This window comes from Equus quagga, chromosome 21 (assembly GCF_021613505.1).
Source record: "Equus quagga isolate Etosha38 chromosome 21, UCLA_HA_Equagga_1.0, whole genome shotgun sequence".
NCBI lineage: Eukaryota > Metazoa > Chordata > Mammalia > Perissodactyla > Equidae > Equus > Equus quagga.
The window spans coordinates 27,688,741-27,714,541 of NC_060287.1; the positions used below are offsets into that span (position 1 = coordinate 27,688,741).

Consider the following 25,801-nt stretch of genomic DNA (forward strand, 5'->3'; position numbering starts at 1 on the left):
ACAGCAATGCTCAGTGGGAGGTCCATTGCCACTCCCCGGAGACACTCCTCGCTCGTCTCTGCCTCCATCAGAATCCTCTGCGGAGTCAAGAAAGGAAATACCTACAACCCTGACATAATACCTGAGGGACAGATGGAAAGATTTTAAACTCCTGATGCAAACTCTGCTAAATACAAATTACACACTTAAAATTTAAAATAAAAATATTCATCTAGAAGGGGCCCAGGTGACCATTTTACAATTGGAGAAACTAAAGTGCAGAAAAATTAAGGATAACATAGTAATTTATTTTAAACCCCAATCCCCACTTAAATTTTTTTAAGTATGCCACACTGCTCCCGACCCCCGAGCTCTCACCAGTTGCTCTAAAAGCCTTGCTATGGGGTCATCAGTCTTGTATACCCAATATTTTGAGCTTGCCCTAGGGACATAGGAGGGTGGAACCTTCCTGCTCCCTTTGAAGTTACGCATGGCCATGTCCTTTGGCTTTAGCCAATGAATTTGAGGAGAAGCGACAGGTGTCACTCCTAACAAAAGCCTGATTGCCCCCGTTCTTGTCCCAGTGCTTACAGTCCAGGAAGCATTTGTCAAGATGGGGCTTCCATCAGCGTGGGTCTCTAAGTGTCCAGGACAAGCACAGCTTTACAGGCAATGACCATCAGACACATGGCAGGAATGAAAACGTATGTTAAGCTGTGGAGATCTGAGGATTGCTCCTTACTGCAGCATAACCAAACCCACCCTGACTCATATACTAGCAAAGTAAGAATTCAATTTCAAAATAAGCAATGCTTTTTAAGCAAGAGTCTGTATGATAGACTTTTAACCTCCAAGAGGAGACACAATCTGATAGGTTCTGTAGAACAAAGGCCTTTTGCTCTCTTGACTTAACGAAAGGAGAGCCCTCCTTCCCTCCACCTGCCAGGATCTCTGCCAAACTCAGCCAAGGGCAGCCCACTCCCGTCTGATATCAGAGAGTTTACGTCTGTCTCCCAGTTCATAAGCGGAAATGAAGCAGGCTGACACCAGCCGATAAAGGTAAACATCCCTTGAAAGGTGTATATTTAACGTTGGCAAAGCAGCAGGAATTTATTTAAAAGAAAGGAAGATGGTGGTTCCCAGGGGTTAGGGGAAAGGGAAAACGAGGAATCAGTGTTCACTGTGTAGGTTTACAAGATGAAAAGAGCTCTGGAGATGGATGGGGGTGACGGCTGCACAGCAATGGGAATGCACTTAATGCCGCTGACCTGCACACTTAAAAAGAGTTAAGATGGTATTTTATGCATATTTTACCACAATTTAAATTTTTCAAAATAAGATAAAACAAAAAGGGGAAAAAAAAGCATATCAAGCCCCATAATCTAGAGAAAGCTATATACAAAAACGTGATCGCAGCTTTATGAAAAATTTAGCCATCAGTCCTTTTAACCATTAAACAAATCTCAAGTCTGCAAACTCTTTTAAAGCCTGTCAGGGGCTGAAGGCAGTTCCTTTAGGGAGAATTTTCGCTCCTGCGGTCCCGTCTAAATAAAACAGCAGTCTGCCATTCTCTAGCATTAAGCCAAATCAATTCCTAAGGAGTACAATTGACTCAATGAGTTTTTCAATAGAGTTCGTCCTTTTTGAGCGGCATACACGAAGCTGTGCGTGGGAGGAGAGGGTAGGCAGAGTCTACGCTGACTTCTGTCAACAACGAGTTAAGTAGAGAAAACTCTTGAAACATTTCACGGCCATTTACAGGCTTAGCACTTCAGAGCTGATCACAGCAGACCACTAACTGAATACAGTGTATTCCAGTGTGGCCTCTCCAGGATTTAAATTCTGACATGCTAGAAAAAAAGCTCTCCAAAGCCACTAACCTTATATCACCTTCTCAAACCAGGCAAGCTTAATGACGGACATCAGGTCTACCCCGGGGCCCTTCATTAGAATCCAGTGGTCAAAAGGCTGGAAGGAGAGACCACCACTGAGACCCTCTCAAGTTCTTCAACACTCATCACCTTCCATTAAACAAACAACGGCAGACAGGCAGGTAGGGAGGGTGAATTGTGTGTTTCTTCCTCTGCCTTCTGGGGATGCTATAAATACTGTATAAAGTTCAGTTCAGTGAGGGGGATAAGCAAAGTTCTTGCCAAGAGACAAATATAATCAGCAAAAAATGCATTTTGCATAAGAGCCCCTTTGAGTGCAGAGTTAAGATGAAGCTCGGGGCTTCATTATGTATTTAAAGAGGTCCAGCGCCAATTAGCCAACTGAATGGAGGATACTCAGTGATTTCAGATAATCAATGGTTTACGTGAGTGGCAGGAAAAGGAAAATTCATTTTAAACAAGGGAAATACTAGAGAATGTATGCCAGATCTAGGAAACTAAGATTTTGGATAATTTGAGTTTACAGAAGCACAAGAATAATTGTAAACCTAGGCTGAACTTCTTTTTTCCATTTTAAAAGAACAAAAAGGAAAAGGAATACAGTTACATAAGAGGTTAGTTGGAAATGAAGTTCCTATGTGAATTCCTATGTGAGTCTTTTTCCTCACTGGTTCTGTGTTTAACGTATTTTAGAATTTTATTTATACAAGCCTTAATGAAACTATCATTTTTAATATCTGTAAAGAGAAGGACAGATATTAGCCCGTATCTGTAATATGAGGCTCCCCTCCTCCACTGAAGAAAGTCATGCAACTGTGCACCCCTCCCACCCTCACCCCCTACCCCTCATCCACCCAAGGTGAATTCCTCGGAGAAGAAGAGAGGCTCCAGACTCGGGAAGCCAGGTACAAAAAGGAGGAGGAACTGTTTGCTGCCAACAAGAGAATAAATGGAAGCCTCACAAATGGCAATGCCAGTATTCATCTCTGGCAAAGCTGAGTAGCCCCATAGAAAAGGCCAACAAATATTGTCAACCAGATTCCCCTAACAAAAAGGCCTTATCTGTTCATGCCCTAAAAGCCCCCAGTAGACGACAATGTGCACAGATGATATCCAAGGACTTTTTTGGTGTCTCACACTTAAATATGATCAGACAGTCAAGGATCAACAGACATTTGATGAAAGCTTCCAGCAGGAAAGGCAGAGACCAAAGCACACAGAAGAAAATGCATCAGGAGAAAAGAGAAACAATGCCTGAAGCCACGAAAACTTCCCCAAAATCTATAGTATCCTCAGAGACACAAGAGAATCTAAAGCTATAAACAAAGAAAGAAATACATAGGTTACAATGAAAGTGGAGGGATGAGGTGAGAGGAAGGGAGAGGGGAAAGAAGGAAGGAGAGAGGGAGGCAGCAAGGGAGACAGGGAAGAAGGAAGGAGGGGAAAAGGGAGAGAAAGAGGGAGGTAGGGAAAGCTTTTAGGAATAATAAAAAATAATTGACTAAAATTAAAATTTCAATAGAACACAAAACACTATGAAGAATCAAAACACTAGTGATAAGGAAATTATTCTAAAGCTTAAAAACAGAAAATAAAGCACATTGGGGGCCGGCCCGTGGCCGAGTGGTTAGGTTGTCACCCTCACTTCAATGGCCCAGGGTTTCGCTGGTTCGAATCCTGGGCAGGGACATGGCACCAATGTCAGGCCATGCTGAGGCGGCTTCCCACATACCACAACTAGAAGGATCCACAACTAAAATATACAACTATGTGCTGGGGGTATTTGGGGAGGAAAAGCAAAAAAAAAATAAAATAAAATAAAGCGTATAAAAAGATAATCAGAAATGAGAATGGTACCAGAAAATAAGTGAATAAAGGGGAAATGATTTCCACACCCAAATCCCAAATTACTCAGATATTGTTCAAGTAAAAGGCAGAATGAAGATACTTTCAAATACGAACCATTTTGTAGAAAGTTACTACAGGGTTTTGTTTTTGTTTTTAAATGAAAATGAAGTGGTTTATTAAGGAAAAAAGGAAGACTTGCAATCCAGGAATCTAACTAGGGCAGTGAAGGGAAATCCCAGGGTGACTGTTAATGCACGAGGCCTAGAAAGCAACCAGATTAGAGCAAGAGGCGGAAGGGCAGGCTCCAGAGAAAAAACAATACTGATCGACTGCTTAATAAATTGGAGATTTAGAAAATACTGCTAAGCAACCAGAAAAATAAGCAAATTGAGCAGAAAAAAAAAAAAGAGGCAGTCATTAACTACAGGAAAAAAACAAAAAGTTCTTCAAGAAAGGAAATAAAATGATAGTACACTATTTGGTTCAGCAGCTAATACTATTTATATGTTTACGACAGCAGGGTAACATCATAACAGCATAACGGGGATGACTGATTTGGGCCTAAATTTTCATATGACTACACGGAAGAGGAGGAAGATGAGGAAAGGAGAATTTGCATATAATACAGCTAAATATTCATCTATCACAACAGAAAGTCAGTAGTTAATGTCTAAAGTCACTTGAGAAATAGTATCAGGATGTTGACGAGAAATGAGAGTAAATGCAAGAAAAAACAAACAAAAATCCTAACTAAAATAGTCGAGTATGGTTGTTTCAGAGAGGCTGGGGGAAGAGAGTAAAAAAGGATGGGAACAGGATTTCACTTTAAGTCTTTTCAGGTTAATGGAATTCTTTAAAACTCTGTGCTCACATTGACTTAATACAAATTGAAACTAATGTAAAAAGGAAGATGAATATAGTTAGTAACCTATTACTTGGATGATACATAATAGCATATAAATTATATACTAAAATCTAGCTCAGCCACAATTATATCTCTGCAGTGTACTTTTAACATATGTGGGGAAACCTCTGAACACGCTAATAGCAGGTCACGGACTGTAAGTGATTACCAGCCCTGTGTATTCATTTTGCACTTCAACATCTATACACTCCATCAAAGATAAAGTTTCCAAGAAGTAAATTTAAGTTGTGCATTTGGGGTTTTGAAAAACCCACGAAATAAGATGGAGAAAAACCTTGTTGGGTAAGAGTTGATGCTGAGGGTTTGATACACCACAAGCTCAGTTTGAGTCAATAGTTTGTTGTGGTTTCTAATAAAATAAGGAATTGACACCAGTATTGTGGAGGAAATGAGAACAGCAGGAACCAAATGGCAGGCTGCACAGGGCGGACCGTATAGGGGACAGGGTGTCAGGTTCCGGAACATGATTACAAGGAAGAAGATCAAGGAGAGGAAATGGATCATAGGAAAAACACAGTGAAAAGCTTAGGCAGGGAAGCCTAAATATGTGACATGGCAGCAGGCAAGGGAGAGCTGTTTTTATGTATTCAAAAGGTTATGAGAAAGAATAAGAAAACTTGCTTTAGACTCTAGGGGAGGATATGGAAACAAAGGTAAATGGCAAAAGTTACCAGAAAGAATGTGTTATCGCAACACGACAAAGAACTTTCTAGAACTTGGAGCTAACAAAGAGCTGGGAGCTTCCTGGCGATGGAAGTGGTCATGCAATGGGCAGGCTGACCAGCTGCCAGGGGCCTTGCAGAGATGGTGCTGACCTTGAGAGGGAGGTCGGACTTTTAATCCAGTCAAATTCAAGATGCTAAGTCTCCTCTGAAGCCTTTTGTCCCAAGTCCACTTGACGCCTCCTTGAGAAAGACGATGTCCAGATTTTCCCCTCATCTGGCTGCTCTTGTCCAGGCATGTGCCAACAACCTTCGTCAAGACGTGGCACTTCAAGATAACTCTCCAGACCCTGATGAAACTCGAAGCCTTAGATTTTTCGCAAGGATGCCACATTCAGCTTCTGTAAGGGTACTTACTTAGGAGGAGCACAGGGAACCAGTCTCTTTCTCTTTAGAACTAAAATGATAACTACAACATTTATTGAGCATCTGCTATCTATCAGACACCCAACTTGCATTACCACATCTGATCCCCAATTCAACGTAATGGTTCAAATATTATTATTTTTCTCGCTAGTCTCTTTTCAATATGCACACTATACCCCCCTACAAGTGACTTTCTAAATGATTTAAAAAAACTTTCTATGGAAAAGCAATGCCCCTTTAGAGATAATATTTTCTATACTTCTTTAGATATATAATTGCATATGATTTCCTACCCAATCAGGCATCACTCTTATTCTGCCTGCCAACTATGTTCCCAAGGCATTAAATATAAGAATTAAAAACTTAGGAGTTAGGATATGTTGCCATAAACGTCACTGAGCTTTTTGGAATTGTATGTGACATCCTCCAGGAATGCGTGAAGGAAGGCCTAAGAGGAAATTGTACTTGTAGGTGGTGGGTGTTGATTCTGGCTTCCAGTTGAAGGGAAGAACTCTAATTAAAATAGTTTCAGTACAGGAGCTCCAGCCTCCCTTTGCAGACAGCATAGCACTTCTTCTATACAAGCTGCTCTAACACTCGTGCCCATTCCCACCCCCATCCTGCACACAAAACCCCTTTTCTATTTTTGCTGGTAACACGACTCCCCTTTCCATGGGCGAATCTGAATAACAGCGTCAAATCAGCAGCAAACAGTCTCTGGAAACTGCGTGTACTGAATTGAGCCCTGGGGCTGGAATAACCTACAAATTATTTCCATAATCGTGGTTGATCTCCCTCACCCCCTACACACACAGGTTTCTTTCAAATTCAGCCCCTCTAGAGTTATGTGGATTACAATAAGTAGAAGGTAGAAAATGCCCTCATGGATCCCAAACAGCAGTAATTTCCTCTGAAAAGGTTCATTCTGTGCTCTATCCCACGTAAGTAGCATAAAAATTTCACCATGACAAGAGGACACAGAGGTTTTCATGAATAAGGTCCTATGTTGCCACAAAAAAATTTTATTCAATGTGACCTACTGGGTATTCAAATTCTATTAGCAATTTTACGGCCAGGAAGGTCCTTTCAAAAGGAATTCACATCAGAGATGTTTCAGTAAAAAGGAGAGTGTACCAAAATCAACCAGATTATCATTTAACCTGTGTGGTGAGGCAAGAATGGCCAAAATCAAGTTCTGATTATGGAATCTTTCCAATAAGTGGTTTAATTCTAAGGACAAGAAAAGGTTAGTTACCTTTTACTGTGGTCACTGACTCTCACTCATGTTCTTTTTAGGGTAAATAGAAATAGAAATGAGATAAACAGTACACTTAGGCAATGAGAAGCTTTGTAGAACGAGAGGTTTGGGTTGAATCTAGCCCCAACACTCTGGACGGTGTGATTTTGCAGCCAATAACTAGCTTTCGTAAGCCTCAGCTTCACCCAACAGGGGACACAGTCTACAGCAGTCGGTTGAAATGTGATACACAATCCAAGTCACCAATTGCTGCTGTAACAATTAAATGTGACTCACACTGTAAAACACTTTCAAGAGGGTGGCATACACTGAGGGCTCGGTAAAAGATAGCTGCTGCTACCACAATAATGTTGTTATTATTATTATTGTTATTGTTAGAGTAGTTAGGCATTTCCTCATCTGCCAGATATCCAATTAATTAATAAAAAGCTATGCCAGATGCAGAAAAACAATGGTTTATAAGTTATATAGAATGATATTTTCATAACTTAGAGCATGTAGATTTTTAAAATAGGATATACAAAGCACTACTCATTAAGAAAGACTTCAGAAATGAGACTACATTAAAATTAAAAAGTTTCAGTATAACAAAGGACACCTTTAAGAAAGGAAAAAGCAAGCCACAGAATGGAAAAAGATATTTGCAATACATATAATCCACAGAGAGATGATATACAAAATATGTAAAGAACTGCCTTGAATCATTAAGAGAAGAATGACAACCCGATGAAAAAAATCAGTCAGGAGACTGAATAAGCACTTCACAAAGATGATAATGAAATGGTGATATTAAACTCATGAAAATGTGCTCAACTTTACACTAATAGCTTTAAAAAGATTTTTTTAAAAAGACCTGACAATATCAAGTGTACGCAAAGATGAGGAATAACTGGAATTCTCTTAAGGTACAGATGAGAGCATAAGTACCTCAATCATATGGGAACTGTTTGGCAACGTCTAGTAACCCTGAATATGTGCATATATTCCCTGATGCAGCAATGCCAATCCTGGGTACATACCAATAGAAATGTGGACAAATATATCCTGAACATACGTACAGACTACTCATAGCAACATTACTCATGAGCTCTCAAAACTTGGATCCACCCAAATACACCTATGGAAAGGCTGCCAGATGTCCCCATTAGCCTGGGGCTGTTGCAGTTAATGCCTATTATCCTGGCATAATCGTTAACAGTGATGCTCTGACTTTCAAAATTGTACAGTTCTAAAGTATCCTGGTGAGTGTATCAGCAGCAAGGGGACAGTAAGGACCTCAAAAAGCTGCTCCTCAGTAAAAGTGAAAAGAACACCAGTAAAAATTGTCAAAATCAACTTTTTCAGAACTCTGAAAATTAATTAGATCTTGCAACAATCTGAGGTGCATTTATCAGGGAAAAATAGGCTGAATCTCAGTAAGAACAGCAAGTTTGGGGGCATTTAGCTTGCTCTATTCTCATCCTCATCTCTCTATCTCCACAATCATGTGAAAACTAGCAGTCTAGCAACCACTGAAGGGGACAGAATGGGTTTAGAGCTTCCCCAAAATACCATTCTGAGAGAACTGTCATTATTCAACCTGTTTGGCACTTCACAGGGAACCCCCACTCACAGGGCTCATTGTTATTTGATCTAACTCACAACTCACTCATGCAAATAGCTTTGACTCCAGCACAGTTTATGAAAAACAATCAGTAACAACTGTTTAATATTGTGTTTGCCTGAGATAGAACTAGTGGGACAAAAAAGAGGTTGACCAGGAAACTTTAGGAAAAGCTGGGGAATAAGATATTCATAAGATATCCATAGTCCTGGGAATCTAGAAGGCCATATCATGTAAAGGACTGTGCACATGTCCAGAAAATCCTGAGAAGGGCCTATGTCACTGTCCTGGCTGACCCTGAGGCTCTGCTAGCAGAGGTGAAAGTTAAGGCAGAGTCATTAACTAGCTGCCTCATTGTTGAAGACAGACACACAGAGGTCCTCAGGAAAGAGTGGGAGATTAATTGCTTCCAGGCACTTAAGGAAATCTCTCCAATCATTAGCTAACCACTAAACTAACTGAGCAGAGACTTCAGTGGCCACACATGACAAAGAATAAAGATTTTACAGATTTCAGGAAAGTCATTAAACAAATAAGCAACAATAACAAAAACAACTAACAACAACAAACCCTGGGGTTGAGGGTAGGGGATCTGATTTCAAGAGCCATCACATTATATTACTTAAAATGTAGTTTTCAACCAAAAAAAGTATGAAACACACAAAGAAACAACAAAGTATGGCACATACACAAGAGAAGAAGCCAACAATAGAAACTGACCCTAAGGAAGTCCAAATGTTGGATTATTAGGCAAAGACATTAAAATCAACTATTTTGAATATATTCAAAGAACTAAAGGAAATCATCTCTAAAGAAGTAAAGCATGAGAACAATATCTCACCAAGTAGTGAATAGCAATAGAGAAATTAAACAAAAAAAAATTTTTTTAAGAACCAAATACAAATTCTGGAGTTGAAATGCAACATAACCACAGTGAAAAATTTACCAGAGGGACTCAACAGCAGATTTGAACTGGTGAAAAAAGAATCAATGAACTTGAAGTAGGTCAACTGAGATTATCCAGTCTAAGGAACAGAACAAAAAAGAAGTAGGAAAGATAAACAGTCTCAGAGACCTGTGGGACACCATCAAGCATATTAATATAAACATAATGGGAGTCCCAGAAAGAGAAGAGAGAGAGAAATAGACAGGAAGACTACTTGAAGAAATAATATCTGAAAACTTTCCAAATGCCACTTAAACACATACACATCTATATATCCAAGAATCTCAATGAATTCCAGGTAGAATGAACTGAAAAAAAGAAACAATACTTAGACACATCAGATTCAAACTGTTTAAGGACAAAGACAAAATCCCCAAAGCAGCAAAAGAGAACCAACTCACCTGTACAAGGGATCTTCATAAGATTAGTAGCTGATTTTTCATCAGGATCCATGGAGACCAGATGGCAGTGTAATGATATTTGCAAAGCATTGAAATAAGACTGTTGATCAATAATTCTTTATCCAGCAAAACTATCCTTCAAAAATGAAGGAAGGAGCTGGCCCCATGGCATAGCAGTTAAGATTGGTGTGTTCCACTTTGGCGGCCAAGGTTTGCAGGTTTAGATCCAGGGCCTGGACCTACACCACTCATTGGCCATACTGCGGTGGCAACCCACATATAAAGTAGGGGAGGATTGGCAAAGATGTTAGCTCAGGGCTAATCTTTCTCAGCAAAAGTAAAAAAGAAGAAGGAGAAATGAAGACATTCCCAGATAAACAAAAGTGTCCTAGCCTTGGATGATAAAATACATATTGACTCCATTCAATTAGTAGGCTGCATATGTGTATGTGGACAGGGGTGGTTTGTAAGGTGCTAGACACTTCTATTTCTTGACATGGGTGGTAGTTACACGTTCATTTTGTGATAGTTCATGGAGCAATACATTCGTGTTTTGTGTACTCTTCTTTATGTATGTTTTACATTAGAGATTTAAAGAAAGAAAAAACCAGATGCTTTTTGTCTGTTCACAAACAAAATTACCACTTTATATTTCTTTAACCTCCCAAATGGAAATAACCATAGAGTCCAAACCCAGAAACTTGGTGAAATAAAACTATTACTCTCTTCCGGGCCTTTGTTCTGGCTGTCTCTTCTGCACGGACTATTCTAATTGTCCATTTCACCCAATCCATCCCTACTCTTGCTCTAATATTCACTGTCAGGCTTTACCACACTATAAAGATCGAGCCCTGTGTCTGTCTCCCGTATTACATGTGAACACTTTAAGGGGAGGAATTTTGTCAAAATCTTCTTGGTATTCTGAATAGCACTGTGCACAGCACAGTGGAAGCATGGAATAAAGGTTTGAGGAATTCACGCATTACTGGAATAAATGCAGAAAGCCTTCTTAACATCCTGAAAAGTTCTGGTACAGGGGCCAGCCCGGTGGTGCAGTGCTTAAGTTCGCACATTCTGCTTCGGCGGCCTGGGGTTCACTGGTTCGGATCCTGGGTGTGGACCTACGCACTGCTCGGCAAGCCATGCTGTGGCAGGCGTCCCACATATAAAGTAGAGGAAGATGGGCACGGATGTGAGCTCAGGGCCAGTCTTCCTCAGCAAAAAGAGGAGGATTGGCGGCAGATGTTAGCTCAGGGCTAATCTTCCTCAAAAAAAATAAATAAAAATAAAAAATAAAAAGTTCTGGTAGAGCATATCATTACCAACCAAACTCAAAGGACTACCTATAAAAGTCAGTGTTAATCCTGAAGTGATGAGCAGGTTAGCATTTTTTAACACAACTAACAGTCAAACTTCAAGAACATTGCGTAAAAAGTTCTGACAAGATGAGGAAGAGAAACAGTTCACGTTTAGTGAGTCATTGCTGAGGTCTCATTATTTCACTTTCTGAGTAATATCAGAAGAGAACATATTATGATAAAAAATTTTGACAGCTCCAATCATGTCTAAATTAAGATCTTCATGATCCTTTTTCTGAAGCTCTACACAAATGGTATTGAGACAACACAGAAAAATCCTTCGACCCATGGCAGACAGAGGAAGATCTCAACCTCAACTCACACCCTTTCTTGGGCTTCACATTGGAACCCTCTGGATGAGTTCTCTCATTTCTGAATTCACTATAGATGGTTATTTTGTCATTCACCATTTTTGTTTCAATAATGAGCAAAAGATAAAACCCACCAGTAAAAGGAAAACAGGGTGTGGCTCATAGGCAGGAGGGGAAAGTGTCTGGTTTAGAGGTCTGAAATGCCCTACAAAGGAAGTGCCCAACAAACCTGAAAGAGGAAGGCATCGCCCAGGGAATTGCTGAGGCAGAAGACAAAGTCCTTCTTGGGGTGCTCAGGCACGGCCTGCACAATGCTGTTCTCCACCCAGACGGCGTGCTTGGGGATGCTGTTGTGGTCTATTCCAGACCTGCCATCACTCTCGTAGAAAAAGAGCGTACACCCTAGGGAAAAAAGAACAGGGGTCTGCATGAGTATGGGGCGCTTGTGCCACAAAAAGTTGCAGTGGAAATTATGGTTTGTGCCTTGTCACCAGGAAAGGGCTGTAAACTACAGTGTGTGCAAACCTAGGGAGTAAAGAGAAGAAGGCCACACTTGCACCGAGACCTTGGATGGGCTTAGAGAAAGGCAAAGATTCTTATATCACAGCTTCTCAACCAGACGGGACTCTTTCACGCATGCCCTTCTTTCAGACTCTTTACTTCTGTTTTAGAGTGTTTAGAGGTGTCCTCACAGGCAGGGGGCGGTTTGCAGCTCCTTTGGCTAGCAGTGACTGGAAATAGAGTTCCACAGGCCACAACCGCAACTAGCACTGTGTGAGGACTGTCCCAGGGGAGCCCCTCCCCAATATGTCTCACACGATATGCTACCAGGAAATGCAATTCACTGGGTTTCTTGACTATGCCCTTGGAGAGAACAATTGAAATATTGGCTTTAGGCGGTTTAAGGATAAGAAAAGAAATGATAGATTTTTAGTCTCAGCTCTTTTCCATAAAACGTTTTTCTAGAAATAGAACGTGTCCTTGTTCCCACTGAAAGAGGAAATGCATGGCACACGGATGAAGCCCTGTGGGAAGGCACCGGCCTGGTCCACACTTAATTGTACCATGAAACTCATGAGACAGTAGCAATAGAAACCTTTCATAGATTTGTGGCCAGGCGGCTTCAACACCCTCCATCGTCGCCTAAACGTGAAGCTCACGTCAATACTAATTACAACCTGAACACTTACTCTCAACTAATCAAAACCAATTCCAGAGGAAGCCTGGGCCCAACTTGATGACTCTTTCTTAACTTCACCGTAAGCCAACTCAGTCCGTTTTCAACATCTTATCACAAGCAAGGGCCACACTTCATGTGGACTGCAAAGCCCTCGAACATACAATCTATTCACAGCTACTGTATGAATTTCCATAAAGCAAATTTGCTTATATGTGGTTAATAACGTAGAACGATGAGGATCAATGGAAAAGTCACATTAGCTCAAAGGCAATTTTTCCTAGCCGATAATATTTCACATTTGCATGTGACAGCTGCTGAATGTAGTGTCTCCAAACAGAGCTGAACACAGCATACTGGTACACAGTGCCCACTCACTTCACAATTTTTCCCTTGGCGTAGTCTAACCAAAAGCTTTGCTTTAAAGTCCTAGTGCACGGTGCTCCTGAGCTTTAGGACATTCTAACTGCTGTCATTGTCTCTGTAATTTAGGAGTTTCAATTCTTCCTTCTATCCATTCAAATTATATTGACTTTTTTTTTAAAGATGAATTCCTATGTTTTCTGTGGAATTTATTGTTAGAAATTAAGATGTTAAGTATATAAGTATTTTTGGTAGGGTTATTTTTTTTTCAGTTTGGGGTTAAAAACTTGCATGTATACAATTTAATTCCATACCTATTGAGTAGTCTGCCCCAGCTCTATTTTTCCCATAATCCCTGTCATTTGGAAGATCTCGAGTTTTTTCAGGAACACATACATCACACTGCAGAATCATCTGTACCTCTGATTCCATGTCTTAAGCTAACATAGAGTCAGAGATAAATAGAAGAAGAAGAAAAAAAAGGAAACAATAGGCTGTTTTCCTCCAAATCAGAGGTTCTCGATTTGGGGTAATTTTGCCCCCCCAGGGTACATTTGGCAAAGCCTGGAGATACTTTCGGTTGTCACAACTTGGGGGCAGGAGAACGGGGGGAAGTGCTACTGGCATCTGGTGGGTAGTGGACAGGAATGCTGCTCAACATCCTGCACTGTCCATGATAGCCCCCACAACAAAGAATCACCTGGAAAACGTCAATAGTGTCCCTGTTGAGAAACCCTGCTCTAAATAATCTTTAGGGCTAATGCTACACTAATGATGAGCAGATCCTTGACAGAAAAAGAGCAGTACAACTTTCTCATAGTTGAGAATAGAGAATGATGCCTGTGGATAACGAGTAGGGGACAGTCACAAATCCTGGTATGTGCACACATTGAACATGTTATGGTCTTCCCAAATTGCTGCTTTTATCATTTTTCCACCTCGGTTTACAATCACCCACAACAGCAGGTGGTTAAAGTCGGTTTTTACTCAATTATCTACTTGTTCCAATTTTAAGATTAACATGAAAAAGCAGATCTTGGAACCACACGCTCCCGGATAATGGTCTGTTTGCCTTCATCTTCAGTTGAACGTAATCTGTATGCTCTTCTGCTGTCAGTGAAGACACTCCAGAGACTAATTCAAAATGAAATCTTTCTTTTTTAATTAATTATTCCGTCGAAAGTGAAAGAGTCTTTGGAGAAACCTCTGCCCTGCAGTTCCCAGGTGCTCTGCTTTTTAATTCTCAATATCCAAGGGTTGCTAAGAAAAAGTCAGCAGCCACTCTTGCCTTTGAGTGGCAAGGACAAGCCCTGAGTATGTCAATATATAATTGGAGCCTGTCAGGATTCAGAAGAGAAGGACTCAGTGGCTCTGTGTTCTGGGCTGGGATCCTGACAGACTGTGTCACTCAGATCTGGGTCACCAAGAATGTGAAGGCTCCTCCTCCAATGGCCTCATGAGCTGTGCTCCTCAATGCCTATATCCTCACTTCTTGTATCATTTACTCTCCAGGGAACGACAGAAACAAAAGAAAAAAAACCTTCTTCCATGTCCCAAGTAATTATTTTCATTCTATGCCACCAACATTGCTGTTCTCAAATTTACAGTAAGAATCACCTGGAAAGCTTGTTGAAACCACAAATTCAGGGCTTGTCATGGGCTGAATTATATCCCCTCAAATTCCTATGTTGAAGTCCTAACCCAGCACCTCAGAATGTGGCTGTATTTGGAGGTAGGGTCTTTAAAGAGGTAGTTAAGGTAAAAGGAGGTCATATGGCTGGGCCCTAACCTAATGCGACCGTTGTCCTTATACAAAGGGGGAATTTGGGCATAGACGGGGTTCAAGAGGGGAGACCGTGTGAAGATCCTGGAAGAAGACAGCTGTCTACAAGACCAGGAGAGAGGCCTCAGGAGAAACCGAATCTGCTGACACCTTGATCTCAGACTTCCAGGCTCCAGGAGTGTGAGAAAATCACTTTCTTTTGTTTAATCCACCCTAGTCTGTGGTACTTCATTAGAGCAGCCCCAGCAAACTAATAAAAGGCCCCACAGGCCCCACCTCCAAACGCTGAGATTCAGCAGGTACGGGTACAACTCGGAAAGTACCCCAGGTCACTGTGATGCTGGTGGTCTTCTGACCATGTTGTTAAAAACTCAGCACTAGTTAATAAAATGAATCATAAGACAGGCTAATAAAGGGAACAGAGGATGCAGTGTCCAGTGGTGTGTACATCTGGGGGAGAAGCAGGAGGTAGAAGAAGGGGTTTTCTCCTTTCACCTCATCTCAGCCCCCCTCCCCCAGCAGAGCAGCTGGCATGATCCAGGCCCCCTCAGACATGACCCTACTGTCCAACCTCCAAATTAAACCAAGGCCGTTCACATATGAGAAAGAATAGTAGTGATTCTCTAAAATGCTCCCATTGGATGAAGACCTGTGTTTCACAAGCAGAACCACTACATCAAATAATAGTCTTTTCCCAATTCACGCTGGAAACAAAAACCAAAGTGTGTGTGTGTGTGTGTGTGTGTGTGTGTGTGTGTGTGTGTGTGTAAACCAAAGTGCGTGTAAATTGATAGGATATTCTCAAATGAAACGTTCTGATTTTACATCTGTGTTCAAAATTTACTATATACTTTATATACATATACTATAATATGCTATTTGATGTAACATAAAAAATAAAATTTAAAGTTTAATATCAATATTTCACACACTTTTCCACAGAAAATACTATGATTGTCAGAATTGCACATTTTGTTCAAACTTCCAAACCACTAAGGCAGACTTTCAGAATGAGAAAAGGATGCGAGAAAAAACTAGATTCTTGGAGCCAGTCCAGTGGCATAGTGGTTAAGTTCATGTGCTCCACTTCAGCAGCCTGGGGTTCACAGATTCAGATCCTGGGCACAGACCTACATACCACTCGTCAAGCCATGCTGTGGCAGTGTCCCACATATAAAATAGAAGAAGACTGGCACAGACATTAGCTCGTGACAATCTTCCCCAAGCAAAAAGAGAAAGATTGGCAACAGATGTTAACTCAGGGCCAATCTTCTTCACCAAAAAAAAAGAAAGAAAGAAAGAAAAAAAAAGAAAAAACTATACTCTTCCTAAGATATTCTTGGAAGCAAGCAATGAGATAGAGCAATGAGGTGGCATAACCCAGCAAGTCTAAAATCTGGACATGAAGAGAAAGACAGCGTCCCAACCTAAAAAAACAGCAACATGAGACACAGGCCACATGGCAGTAGGTGAAGCTGTCCTGCACTGGATGACAAGAGAAGAGAGTCCTCTTGGGGACAGATGGTGCTCCCCAATCAGGATCCTCCCTTCTTCCCCAGTCTTACAACACCCAGTACTCAGCTGGACCCAGGAGTAAAGCAGCCATTCTGTCTTCCTTGCAGCCAGGGATGGCTCATGTCTGGCCAACAGGATGGAAGCAGAAGTGATGCAGGCAACTTCCCGGTAGTCCCCTCAGTGCAGAGGGATACACCCTCCACTTCTGCATTTTCCCACTGGCATGTGGACCTGGTGGTGAGCTATCTTGACCACACAGACTAAAATAATGCTCTAGGAATAGTTGAGCAACCAGACAGAAGGAGCCCAGGCCCCTCAGTGACTCCATAAGAAAGTCACCACACCAACCTTAGATGGTCTACCTTCGGTAGGTGGAAGGGAAATAAAGTTCTCTCTTGCTTAAGGCACTGTCATTGTGGGCCTCTGTGACATGCAGCAAACTGTATATTCTAATCTCCATGCTCCCTTCCTGTTTCACCAGGCATTGAAGAACAGTTGGTACCACGAGTAAAGGGGCCCACCCAAACCCCACTTGTCCCTCAGGGGTTGACATGCGCATGACGGCGCAGAGCTCTAGGCTGTTCCCTGCCTCTAGAATTGGATGTTTCCACATCAACCAGTCGGTGAAATCCAGGATCAAATGGTCCAGTGTGTGCACCACACCTGGATAGCCCAGACTCCTTCCTCCTGTGTCCATCCTTCACGCTGGTTCACTATCTCACCTCTCCTGCCATGTACTAACCCTGCTTCAGATCTAACTTCCGACAAAAAATCAAAGTGGGTGTGAGAAGCGTTTTCCTCTTTGAGATACAGAGCTCACAAATGTGCTACAATTTCTACACTACCAAGACATGTGCAAGAACATATGTACATAATTCAAAAATGTGCCTAAAATGACGATGAATAGCAACATATAAACATATGATGCTTATTAATGAAAAGAAAATCCAGTGATATATACACATGTGTGTATATATCTACACAGCCTCAAATATACAAAGTGTGACTATAAAATAGCGACTGACTTTTTCACAAACATATGATGGCTTAGACATTCCATTAAGCTTTAAGGTGAACCCTATGAAATTAGTGATACTTCTTTTTTACCCAAAAACAGGGACAATTTTATAGGATTCAAACTAGTGATTTTCCCTCTAAAACAGTCACTTTGGGAGGAATGCTTTTTTTGAATGATTCCAAAAAAAGTTTTTGGAGCTCATTCTTGGAAATTGTTATCAGAACCAGCTGTATATGTGAGAAACCTAGACAGGAGAAGATCTTCCAGCTTAACTGTGAAAAAAGTAAAGAAAATAAAACAACTTCGGTGGGGAGGGGGGAGCGGGGAGTCGCTAATCAAGGGACATACAGCTTCAGTTAAGGAAGATGATTAAGTTCTAGAGATCGGGGGTACACACTGTCCTTAGAGTCAACAACACTGAAATACACACTTAAAAATGTGTTAAGAAGGTAGATCTCATGTTAAGTATTTTTGTCATAATAAAATAAATTTTTTTAAATGAGTATAAAATAAAAACTCGATCTGATTAAAAATCATCACTTGCCCAGGAACACTACAGAGCGCAGGGTGCACAGAGACGGAGGAAGGGTGTGCTCTCTCTTACCTTTCAAGGACACCCAGTAGTGCTTCCACTTCCTCCGGGTGGCCGACTCCACCTTCTTGTTCTTCTTGTGCACCAGGAAGTTCTTGACGGCCAGGGCGCCGGCCTTGCGCACCGTGCCTTGCGCGGCTGTGAGCAGGATGTCCGACTGGCCAGGGGAGCTCAGGGTGCCGCTGCTCTGCTCGTCGCTGTGCGCTGAGCCAGCCTCCTCCAGGCTCTCGCTGTTGGTGGTGCTCATTTCCAGCTCCCGCCGAAAATTCTCGTACACCCCCTGGCGGGCGGCATCCCCAGTCGAGCTGCTGCCACTGTCGCTGCCCACAAAGGCGCGGCCAGCGGGGGGCGAGTAGCTGGAGTTGGTGGCATTGGATCGCCTGGACAGGAGGTCAGTGTCAGTGGTGGCCCCTTCGATCCCACTGTCCACAAACTCACTGCCCTCGCCTGCGTTAACATCCTTGGGAGCCGAAAAGAGAGAAAAGAAGACATACATCATGCAGAGAAGTAACCCAGAGCTCCCGTCGGTCCAGCCGGGGGCTATGTAGCTGCAGAACACCCGCAGAGCATCACTGCTCCCAACCTCCTGGCCCAATTATTCCTCAACCCCAGGACCCACACAAACCCAGGCGGCTCAGGAAAACCATTAAGCCGCCCCAGTGTGATTTCCAACAATTCAGAATGTTCAAGAAATATCAAAGAAAAAAAGAACACTTCAGAGCTTATCATTTATCTGACTTGGGTAATTAGCTAACTGGCAAATCAGCTATTGAGATCCCCCCACCACCGCACTGAGAGAGCTCAGTGCTCTCACCCTCATCCGGCTGCCTGGAACTCGGGGAAATTCTGCAGGCTGATGAGTTAGTTGTTCCGGAGGTAGGAGGTTAAAATGGATAATAAGGTCTTTACAGCTGATACCTTTATTTTTTTCTTTTTTAAATAAAGGGCCTGGTTAGGAGACTGTTTTACTATGTAGCAACTGAAAAGATAACTTTCGCACCGCCTTGCCCACTCACCCAGCAAGGACCCACATCCCAGGAGCACCCAAGAGTTCTCATGCTCTAATCAGCTTCGCTTCTCTCTCGAAAACAAGCAGCCTCTCACTCCGCATGGAGCTAAATAAGTCTGTGGGGCCCACAAATCCAACGCAGGCTCTCCAATTACCTCGCCCTTTCAAAGCCAGGATGCTAGGAGCCCGAAGCAAGCTACTCACTGCCCCTGGGCCAAGTGACAGCTTGGGGCAACTGCCAAGATGCTGGGGGTATCAATTCTCAGTTTTAAAACATTTGGAACTTCCAAAGCACGGCCCCTGCTCTCAAGCTGAATGTTTCCAGAATACAGACAGGTCTGGTCTTAAATCCAAATCTTAATTGCTCTGAAGTGCTACAGGCATTTCCATAAACAATAATTAAATAATGGGAGCAATCAAAGGGAGGATAATGACAGCAGTATTGGACAGGACAGCTCAACAGTCTTACGGATAAGAAATCAGACTGATATTTCTCAAAGGAAGAGAATGGGAACTTGAGTCTGGCATGGAAGAGATGGCAAAGAAATATATGGTTTGGGGGTTTAACCATTTTTTGAGCCTTCAGTCTAATAACTAATTATGTTCCAAAAATGTAAAAACTAACAGAGTATTCTAAATTGCCAAAAAAATTAATGCTTTGGGCTCAAATCTTTGCTGAGGTAATGGGGCAGAATGAACGAAGTCACAAACTAATGTTGTCTTGCACAAGGCCGGGACAGGTGCTGTGTCCACATCTCTAAACATCTCAATCAATTCTAACTTAAGGACCTCAAAGTTCATGGGCATCAGGAACAGATACTAAGTGAGCAACAAAAAGATGGGTAGAGCCAAACACAAAAACAAGCAAGAGGAGACACAGAAAGACAAATACTGCATGATTCACCCATATGTGGAATCTAAAAATGTCGAACGCATAGAACTGGAGTGTAGAATGGTGGTGGCCAGAGGCTGGGGGCTGGGGAAATGGGTTGGTGTTGATTGAGGGGTACAAACTTTCATGATATGATTAATAAGTTCTGCGAATCTGATGTACAGCGTGGTGTCTATAGTTAATCATACTGTATTGTGTACTTGAAATCTGCCACGAGAGTAAATCTTAAGTGTTCTCACCACACACACACACAAGAAAGGTAATTATGCAAGGTGATGGATGTGTTAATTAACTTGATTGTGGTGATCATTTCACAATGTATACATGTATTAAATCACCACATTGTACACCTTGAAAAAAAAACCCAAAGAGAACAGTCTGCAAAGAGTGGAAAAAGAGTAACAATACCACGGAGAAGCCTGGCAAACACTACCTCAGCCAGGTGCTCAGCTGGGAGTGGGAGGTATGAAAACCTTCTAGACTATCTAAAATGTTCTAAAAAAAGAAATAACAAAAAACAAGGAGGAGGGAAGTGGAGGAGATAGTAGCAGGAAGTAGTTAAGAAAGCTTCTAAGGACCAACTACATTTCCAAAGGAGTTTAAACCCCTGGGATTTAGAGGGACTTAAGGGGGACAAAGAAACCACAGAGGCAGCTCAGATGCCGACCCCTGTGACTGCTGCTCCCGTCACTTTGTCATCTGCTGTCCTGCCTATTACCTGCCTGCCATTGACAGTCAGGAAGAACCCAGATCCAGTGAGTAAGAATCCTCTATACAAACAGGAAAACACTGTTATCAACCCACATCTCTCCCTGGCAAGGACATTTAGTATATGCTTCCCTTTTTATATAAGACAATAAGTAAATTTGACCATCATTGATTATTCAAGACATCCATCAGTAGTGGCAGATGAGTTTGTGAATTTCTCAAACTTCGGAATTCATTTTCATATGTCTCCTGTCCTTCTCTGGAAGAACTGAAGGAATCAGCTATAAGCTGTCCTCTAAATGGCAAAGAGGTGAGATGCTCCTCTGTAAGACAGAGAAAGATAAGCTACACAGGTAACCTCCCTAGTCTGCAGGAGAAAGACTTCAGAACAAAGGAGAGATCTGACTTGAAGCATCTTGTAAGTCCCAGAGCTCCAGGAAGCCCGCAAAGCCATCCTTTTGTTGAATAGATGAGGATGCTGGAGCTCAGAAAGTCACAGGCCTGGCTAGGAGCAGACTGGAGGTTGGAACCCATGCTTCCAACTCCCTTTTCCACTATGACATGGCAGCCCCATCACTCAGCTGCAGGTAGCCCCTGACCCGATTCTGTCTAAATAGTCGACTCCATGCCTTCCCCTTGGTTTGCCAACATTGCGCCTTCTAGGTTTTCCCAGCAAAAGCTGAGTGACTGTTCATCTCTTTGCCTTGACTTGCCCGGAAAAGAGCTCAAACCTCAAAGTGGTAAGTAGGGGGAGGAGGAGATAAAAGAAAATAAGAGAAACAGAAGCAGAGACCTGATAAACAAACTCTCAAGAGCATGTCTCTTAACAGTCTACTACATTCCCACAAGCCATTTAACCCCCTACAAAATGCCCTGAGGTCTCCACTGAAACTAAGAGTTAAGGCCTCCAGAGACACTCACCTCTTTGTCAGACCTGAACATCTGCTCATACCAACTGATGCTGTAACCTTGCCATGGCCCAGGCTGTGTATGTTCAACTCTGGGATAGCCACTAAGCTGAGCAAAGAAGTGATTACTCCAGGTAAGAGGCCTGCTGGGCGCAGCTGAGCCTGCATACTTTTGGAGCACACAACCCAGTGTAACTGCTGGGTAATGCTCTCAACCTGTGATTCAGGCTGACTCCACCTTGTCTCCACAAGTGGTTAAGCAGGCTCAGTGGTACCCATCCCCCCACTGTATGTGACCCAGCCTGTTGGGAAACATGCTGACTGCCCAGACCCAGCCCTTACTTGGTCAAGAAGCTTGGGATGTCCCAAATACCCAGAAGCCCATGCTCTAGCATCATGGGAAATGATGACTACCCAGTCAGAGGCACTACTCAACACCCAAATGGTCAACGAGAGCTCCCCCTCCCATTCACCAGCCATCTCCAACTTTAGTGTGGGAAAGAATCATCTCTAGTAGGGCTGTACTATCCAGATGCCTAAACACCATACAAGAAGTACCAGTTTATAGGTCTCAGAATCTCTAGTACAGACCAAAGCCAGATACTCTGATGTAGGGGCTGTAGGTTCACACTTTAAAAGACACCAGCCACCGCCCTGAGGCTGCATCCCAAATGCCCATCATTCGCAGATGTCAGGATGCATATCACTCTGATGTGGTTTCCAACAGCTCAGAAGAAAGGCGGCTCCACCATGATGGCAACATTCCTAGTGGTCATCTTACTCCTACAACTTCAGTCTCAAGGACACTTTATACCTGAGAAACCCCATTCTCCCCAAACTCAGAAGCCCCCGAGAACCTCCCCACTCTTCCAGCACCAAGGAAGATAGAAGACTGACCCAGGGAAGAGCCCCATGGGAGTCTCGGCAGTCTCTGTAGCAAATACAAGGTATCTTCCTTCTTATCTAGTTCGATGTCTTAGTACCTGATTGGTCCTAGAATATTTAATCAAATATTGACTTTTAATCCAAAGTCAGAGGAGTTCAACGGAAATAGTAAGAGCCTAGCTAGACAGAGAAATAACACCCAACATGGTGCATGATCCATTCAGAGATTTCCTGAAAACAGCTCAGAATAAACTCTCCATGTTAGAAACACTCCATTGAAGAGGCTTCCGATTATAAACAACGTGAGTGGGGTATGGAGACTCTTCAATTCTGCTCTCCCAGGACAAATTCTCCCAAGCCAGATGTTTTTAGAGCACTAACCAGTTTCCATTCCATTGGCAGTTCCCCAAAATGAACGTAAGCTCTTCCCTATTGGACGCACAAGTGGCCAGCTGTAGCCCAAAACATTCAACAGCTGCTAGGCAAGAGTTTTCTTAGTCATTTTAGCTGGGCAACAAATGCTTAAATGAGCCAGGGTACCAAGACGGAGGAGGCAAGGGGCAAATTCAAAGCCTGTTTTCACTGCCTTGAAATCTAGAGGGCCACGCAGCATGAATGTGGGTTAATGACACATTATGGCAAGACTCAAGTTTTTTCCATGAGGACTTACAAATACTCTAGGAAACAGGTTTTCTGTGTTAATGATGGGTGAACACAATTTCTGAAGAGGTAATTAGCCACAAAGGTCAAGGGCCTTGGGACAATTCAAGGACCAGTAGGCTCAATTGGCCACTTGAAGTCATAAACTGAATGCAATTGGAAACTCTTTTCTTGGTTACTTTGTTTAATTTCCCTGAAGAATCCAGCTTAGCTTTAATACACCTGTATTGGGAAGCTAAATACAGTGGAGGAGAGTTCATTGAATTTCAGTGAAGTGAGGAAATTTTGACCTGCAGAAGGCTTGAATTAGAACAATTTCCGCCTTATTAAATTCTAAAATAGTCTTCCTCTGCTTTATCATCTTCTTATCCCCAAAAATGTAAGTACTCTCCTCCCACACAGATGCACACACAGGCACACTGTCTTTGGTTCCCAGTGTTCTCTCCTTGGCGTACTCAGTGTACTCTTGACGTACTCTCCCCTGGTAATCTCAGTATAGCAAATATCAATTCTAGGTGAGTTACTCTGAACCAATCTGTGCCTCGGTTTCCTCATCTGTATAATGGGGATAGCGATAGTATCTACTTTGCAAGACACTTTGTAAGATGCTGCGAGATTGAGTTAACAAGTTTCTAGAACTGTACCCAGTGCATAGGACCTACTCAAGAGCGTCAACTATAATTACTGTCATTTGAATCTTCAGCCTTACTTACATCTCAGCCCAAGGAGAGAAGGCACTGTCTGACCTCACTTACTAGCTTCCTGCACTAACATGGAAGAAAGATCATTGCTCAGGAACTTGGGAAAAACAAGGTCTCATGGGAAAAACAGATAGGCAGATCAAGGTTGGTACCAGCCTACAAAATCTCTCTTAATTATTTTCACATTCACAAAACAGCGCAAAGTTTGTAAATTCTACTCCTGGGCCTCCCGCTATTAGCTCCTTTATACATGTCCCAGCTCTAAAAACCAATTCTAGACCAGTTCTAAAACCCAGCTCTATTTCCCTCTTCTTCCTTTCCTGAGGCAAAATCTCCACGCTCTTTTATGTTTCCAGCACCCATTCCCTTCTTCTCTAATGATTCCCAATGGGAAGTGACTCAAAATTTCTCTCAATTACAACTACCGGAACCGAAGTTCTTACTGTTGCTAAAAAGAGACTCAGAAGTAAGTTGGCAAATGCGTGAAAGTTGCTTCAGGTAACTCCAGATGGGAGAGTGCTTTGTGTCTAAGTTAATGAACCATCTTCTCTCCTTTCATCTGTTTTTCTCTGTAGGCGCCTCAGACCTCACAGTCACCCCACTCCCCGTCACTACCTCAGGGTATATGACCCAGTCCCTTTTCCTTTCCCAGCACCACATCCCTGGTTCAGCAACAAGCTCTCTCCTCTAACCATCTTCCTTCCGTCAATCCATCTTGTACACCACTGCTGAGCATCCCAGAAGCGATGTGAAGGGCTTCTCAGACTGTCATTCAAGGTCCTCCACAAATGTCCAGCCTTAGCCTTTGGGCTTTGGCTGTACCTACCAACCAAGGAAACTGAAGAACTCATTCCAATGAATGCTCCCAACGGCCTTGCTTCCAGGAATACTTATTCTTCAAGGTTCAGCTCACGCCCCTCCTCTCCACAGTTGGAAGCCGTCTCTCTCTCCCCTCCAGTCACCATGCTAAGTTCTCTGCAGCATCTCCTTTCCTCTGCCCCAACTCCACTTCACCCCCCTTGGCCTCTTTAGTCCCCCTGAACCACACAGGGCACGCTCCCACCTTAAAAATCAACAGCCAACTCTCCCCTCTCCTTCAAGTCCCTACCCAAGCCTGCCGTCTCAAGGGGACTGACCTGCTCACCTGATCTGAAATTGTCACCCCCCATTACCTGGTCTTCCTCACCTTGCTCTATCTTTTTCCCCTAGCATGCCATGTATTTATTATGCTAATTGTTTCCTGCAGACATCCCCCATTTCACCCCAACTAGTTCCATGAGCTCAGGGATCTATTCTCATTGACTCATTCCAAGTGCCAAGAAAAGCACCTGGCATGGGGCAGGTACTTCGAAAGAAAAAGATCGTTGAATGAATTAACTGCTGTTCATTTTCCACTATAATCTCAAAACAAGGACAACAGTTTCTCACGGAATACATTTTAGTTTGACTTACAGTTTAGTCATTTCCAGGTTCAGCTCACGCTCAACTATAATTGAGATGACAAATTAGTCCTAACTGTCAAGCTTAACTCTGCAATCTTCAAGCCATCCAGTTTTATCATGTCTTTCATGGATACAAACCAGAGTTCACTTAAAATTTTTCTCTTTAATTTTTTTAAAAGAAGAGAAAGTAGAAAAGACGTCTTGGGCTGTTTCATGGCCCAAACTAGATAGTCTTGTCAACAACTGGTCCAAAGGAAAATGGGCCCAAATGACGGAGTGAAAAACCTATTGGATGTTCCTAAGTTCTGCCCTGGGCTCTGTGGAGACCCTCTCAGGCCTTCATGACAGGCTGGCTGGGAGGGCTTAGCCCATCTTCCTCCTCAGCTACACTAGGAAACCAGTCGTTACACATCATTGTATGACCCAAGTCACGTGGAGGACACAGAGTTTCCTCTCCATGTACTAAACTAAGAATGTGATTTTCAAAGTCCTGAACTTCCCCAGCCTATATTAGCACAAATGAGCAGCTCTCAAAGCAT

At 42.6% G+C, this 25,801-nt stretch overlaps 1 protein-coding gene across 5 annotated transcripts in view; it reads right to left on the reverse strand.

The window, feature by feature from the left end:
* LOC124231562 (rho guanine nucleotide exchange factor TIAM1) overlaps window positions 1–25,801 on the reverse strand; it is a 352,980-nt gene that overhangs the window by 96,588 nt on the left and 230,591 nt on the right. For all 5 annotated transcript variants that reach the window (XM_046648352.1, XM_046648354.1, XM_046648350.1 and 2 more), the window contains 2 exons: window positions 18,070–18,517; window positions 11,839–12,011 (listed from right to left, as the gene is read on the reverse strand). In XM_046648352.1, the coding sequence (XP_046504308.1) occupies window positions 11,839–12,011; window positions 18,070–18,517 (621 nt within the window). The remainder of the gene's footprint in view (window positions 1–11,838; window positions 12,012–18,069; window positions 18,518–25,801) is intronic.